The following is a 4,900-nucleotide window of genomic DNA, read 5'->3' as shown; positions in this document are numbered from 1 at the left end:
TCGTTTGGCGTTGCCGCTTCCTCCACCACCTCCTGAGCCGGATTAGTCCCTGGGACTCACCGCATTGACGCCGCTTATTTATTGTGTACTATTCAGGGCTTGTTGAGTTGTGCCCTCAGTAAAACCTCTTTTTCATACTTTAGTGAGTGAGTGAACAAACACACTAAAACATGTCTATATACATCCGATTCATAAAAAGTTAGAACATCTTATATTTGCGAATGGAGGGAGTAGTTATTTTACAAATACATGATTTAGTTTGTAGAGAGATGCATGATTTTTTTAGGCAGAGAAATACATGATTTTTTTAGTAAGAGCTTGATTGCATTATATTGAATTTTGCTTGTTCATGTCGTTTGTCAATTTAGTTTGGATGCTGCTCATGGGCCGAGTCAGAATTCCATGTCAGACTGATTGTGTATTCAATGGGCCAAGCTAAAATGGACTCTGGCCTCATCAAAACACAGAAGAAATTCCCCTAAAAAACACACACACAGAGGAAAGAGGAAACAAAAAAAAAATTGTGGTGGGGAAAATGAAGAAACGGAAGATGCGCCGCCGCGGAGGTCGCCGCCAGCGTCCAGCCTGGTTCTTTCTCCACGAGGTCTCCCTCTACTCCCCGACCTTCGACTAATAAGTTGCGCAATTGCGCTCTCTACCACTCACATATCCGCTTACGTGAGTACTTGTAAGGGAGACATCTCTTCTTTCTTGTTTATCATTTACAACATCCATTGGCGTTACTGCATGTAGAATGATATGAAAACAAGCGAAATTTGACGCCTGCTAAAGTTTTTGCGACCGAATCTTTCTCAGATTATTGTGAAACGTTAAGAACGGGCAAAATAATCCAGGTGCTAGGGTACATGCTTGTGCCATTTTTGGGCTCTGGATTCGTAATAATGTACATTGTGATATACTACTTGAATGATACTGTAGAAATTCAATTAAAAAAAGTTCCATATCCGTTCTGAAACAAGAATATTCAATTCTAGTGCCAGACTGCACATCCATGTGGTGTGAGGGGGTGGTGGGGAATCTGGGTAATTAAATGGATTTATTCTGCTAAACACAAGATTAGCCCTTGTGGCTTCGACCTGGCATGTTTAATGTACGCACAGCTAGATCCACCAACCATAATTGTCAAAATTAAGTATACTTGCATCACAAAACACATCTTCAAGCATGAAATGGTCAAATGGATCAAAACTTTGGTTTCTCTTTCTATAATTTGCTGTACATTTCTACTGTATGCATGTTGGGAAAATTGTACCAAGGTCAGCTACTCCTCAAAAAGGCGGATGCTAATCGCATGGCGTCAAGAGTGACTAGGGAGTATCTATGAGCTAAGAATGTTAAGGAGAGAAACTCTGTTCCAGACTAATTTCCTGAACAGATGGCCTGCTTCACTCTCAAGATCTCCCATACTGCATTCTAACTCCTGCAATTGCTCCTCCTCAAAAATAGCTGCCTTTTTCTTGTGAAATGCCTTGGAAACAAGAGATTGTTTAGGCATGTCGATTTGCTTCGACAAGAGGTGGAGTGTGGACTCAAGTAGAGAGGCCGTCAGCTCCCTCGCCTTGGTCAACAGCCTGACCATTCCATACTCTGCCTTGATGGAAGCAGCCTTGTTGCATGTCTTCTTGAAATGTTTCTTAGCCCTCTTTGCCAAGCGGGTATAAGACTGGATCTTGGCTTGAACGGCTGCATCATCTCCTTTTTTTAGAGCCACTTGCAGATCTTGGATGATGGTCTTCAACTCGACGAAGATCTCTTGCATGGTGCTGCAGAGATCCATCAGCTCAAAAGAGCATTCCATCTCTCCATCCAACATCTTCCTCTGCTGGGAGGAGCTAACTTGGTTGCTTGGCAGGCAGATAATCTCTTCAACACCATTGTAGATGTTTCCAAGCATCCTCAGACCACCACACATTGTGCTGATGGTAGCAGAGGAAGAGATGCTTGCCTCTAGGCTGTGAAGCTCTTGCTCAACTTCAGCCTCGCTAGCTAGAGGCCTAGATGGCAAACTTGTTGATCTTAGGTGGCAAGCCATATCTGATCTTGAAGATTTTGCTTGTATTGTGGTTGGAGAGAGGAGAAAGCAGAAACTTTTAGTTTGCTGTGTCTACCATTCTGCCGAGACCTATTTATAGAGATGTGTGGAAGCAGTGGCATGCCATGCACTTTCGTCGAGATGAGCAATCACATTCCCATGTTCCAACTATTGGCAGCAAGAATGAGCTGTGTGGCTGAGTCTGTTGCTGGACGTGAGTCCACTATTAGATAGTGGAGGGGCGAGGGAGGGGCTGATGCCTCTGCAAGGGTTTCACCGCCGGTGTAACCCAACGGGAGTGATGCAGAGGCCTCGCATGCAGGCGGGGTGGGGGGTTACCAGCTCCATTTCAAATTACACCATTTTAAAAACTAAGGATTGTTTTTATCAAGGAGAGATGAAATTATTTTAGATAGCTTCAATACCCAGATATTGATTTCAAAATGGAGATTTAGTTTTTGCTGCAGTAATTTGTAATTTTCACATATGTATCTGTTCTTACACAACAAAAAACAAATAACAGCGACACTTCATGTACACAAAACAAGATCTGGCAAATAAGGATCTCAACCAAACTATTATGATATCACAAAAATATATTGCGGGCACGAAATAGATCAAAATTTGGGATTTGTTTCTGTAATTTTTTGTACATCTGTATTGTATATACATCTGGGGAAAATGTGAGATTGGCTAGTCCTCAAAAAATTGGATGCCAATAACATGATATGAGTGACAAGGCTCCTGGAGATCTATGAGCTAAGTATGTTTAGGAGGGAAACTCTGCTCTGGATTAATTTCCGGAACAGGTGCCCTGCTCCACTCTCAAGATCCCTGATACTGCACTCTAAGTCCTGCAATTGCTCCTCACAAACAACAGCTTTTTTCTTGTGAAATGCCTTGGAAACTAGGGACTGTTTAGGCACTTCGATTTGCTTCGACAAAAGGTGCACCACGGACTCAAGTAGAGAGATAGTCATCTCCCTTGCGTTGATGAATAGACTGACCATTCCGCTATCCATCTTGTCCGAAGTCGCCTTCCTGGTAGTCTTCTTGAATTGTTTACCAGCCTTCTTCACCAGTCTGATGTAAGACTGGATCTTGGCTTGGATGGTTGCATCATCTCCTTTTCTTAGAGCCACTTGCAGCTCTTGGATAATGGCCTTGAGCTCAACGAAGATCTCTTGCATGTTGTTGCAGAGATCCAGAAGCTCGAGAGAATATTCCGTCTCTCCATCCAATATCTTCCTCTGGGAGGAACAGACTTGGTTGCTTGGCAACTGGATGATCTCCTCAACAGCACCGTAGATGTCTCCAAGCCTCCGCAGGCCATCGCACATCGTCTCGATGGTGACGGATGAAGAGACACTTGTCTCTAGGCTGTGCAGATCTTCTTGTACTTCCGCCTCAGTGGTGTGATGCCTTGAAGGCAAGCTTATTGATCTTAGAGCAAAAGCCATATCTGCTTCGGAAACTAATCTCTGTATTGAGTTGGAAGGAGTGAGGACTTTAGGAGGAAAGAGCAAGTGTTGTCTTGATGTGTATAGTCTTGTCTTGAGACCTATATATACAGAGGATGGATGTGATGCAGCATAGTTTCAATGGTAGACAAAGGGAATCATGAAATTTTGTATTCCAGATGCTGCCGATCAAGGTTCTTGATCTGGGAGCAGCGTAGTGATTAAAACATTATAGCTGTCTAACTCTTAGCGTGTTACACTGGTGCGCTGGCTATCTTCCCAGTGAGATGTCACGTTGTCATGTTTCAGTGATGAACAGCAAGAATCTTCTTGGTGGTTTATAATAATGCTGGATCCTGGTGCAAGCACATGCATAGCTTTATCTATGTGTTTTTGCTTGCATCGTCGGTGCAAAGCTGTTCTAATTACAATGTCAAACCTTGATGTTTGGTGCTGGCATGTTTAGGTGGCTTTGAGCAAGATCCACTGTACAAGGATAATCTGCTTGTTGTTCGTTCAACATATTGTCCCCTTCTTTTTGGGTTTTGTATGTCAATTTCATATTAAGTAATTGTACCGACGAATTTGCAATGTGCTTTTCCTGTTCTAATGATCTTTTACTTTTGCAAAAGCGTGCCGTAAATCATCTCCAAAAAATCTCCAATGTAAATATATATTTATATAGTGACATTGTACATAAGCAAAACCTTGTTGGTACTGAATTTCTCCAAAAAAGTTGATTATATTTTGTTTCTTCCTTACTGCTGGAATGATCTTTCGTTGAGCATATGAGGCTATCCGCTGTCATGTCTCCATTATTTGCAGCAAAGTCATCTGCACGAGATGCAGTTTGTTCATGGATCAAAACAGGTGGCAGCATGAAGCAAAATGAGGAGGAAGCAACCTTGTTGCTTCTTCGTTGTACCTGCTAGATAGGAGGAGTTGACTTCAGAATTCCTACCTAACCTATTTCAGCGATCCGTCGAAATAATCCACGTGTTCTACAATTTTGTAGTGCATTGCGTGCATCTAGCTGACCTTATCACATTGTTATGTTCCAAGTATTGACAACAAGAATCTGCATAGATATCTAATATATATGTGGGCACGAAATGAGCTGGTACAGCTTTAGATGGCTTGTCAACTCTTGTCTAGATTGTTGGTGCTTGGATGTATAACTTGTATTAGTCATACAATCCGTTTGTTGGTCATTTGCCACACCTGTTCAATGTCCAGACTTTTCTTGTTGATTCAATATATTTTTCCCATTTTTTGTTTCTTGAAGCATTTCCCATGTGAGTAGCATGGGAGTTTCCTCGAAACCACAGAACACAAACGTCTAAGGTGTGCTTCTGGCTACATAATTATCCTGATCTAATAGTGTGAG

General features: G+C 42.2%; 2 protein-coding genes across 2 annotated transcripts; both read right to left on the bottom strand.

The window, feature by feature from the left end:
* Positions 1-1,339: 1,339 nt before the first annotated feature.
* Positions 1,340-2,207, bottom strand: LOC123147908 (uncharacterized). The gene has a single exon (XM_044567234.1). The coding sequence runs from the start codon at positions 2,051-2,053 to the stop codon at positions 1,340-1,342; it is 714 nt and encodes a 237-aa protein (XP_044423169.1). The 5' UTR covers positions 2,054-2,207.
* A 481-nt stretch (positions 2,208-2,688) lies between these two features.
* LOC123154448 (uncharacterized) lies at positions 2,689-3,678 on the bottom strand. Its single transcript, XM_044573181.1, has one exon. The coding sequence runs from the start codon at positions 3,511-3,513 to the stop codon at positions 2,806-2,808; it is 708 nt and encodes a 235-aa protein (XP_044429116.1). The 5' UTR covers positions 3,514-3,678; the 3' UTR covers positions 2,689-2,805.
* Between the last annotated feature and the right edge of the window lie 1,222 nt (positions 3,679-4,900).

Source organism: Triticum aestivum, chromosome 7A (assembly GCF_018294505.1).
Source record: "Triticum aestivum cultivar Chinese Spring chromosome 7A, IWGSC CS RefSeq v2.1, whole genome shotgun sequence".
Taxonomy (NCBI): domain Eukaryota; kingdom Viridiplantae; phylum Streptophyta; class Magnoliopsida; order Poales; family Poaceae; genus Triticum; species Triticum aestivum.
The sequence above is the reverse complement of the archived record's forward strand: the minus strand, read 5'-3'. Positions and strand labels throughout refer to the sequence as shown.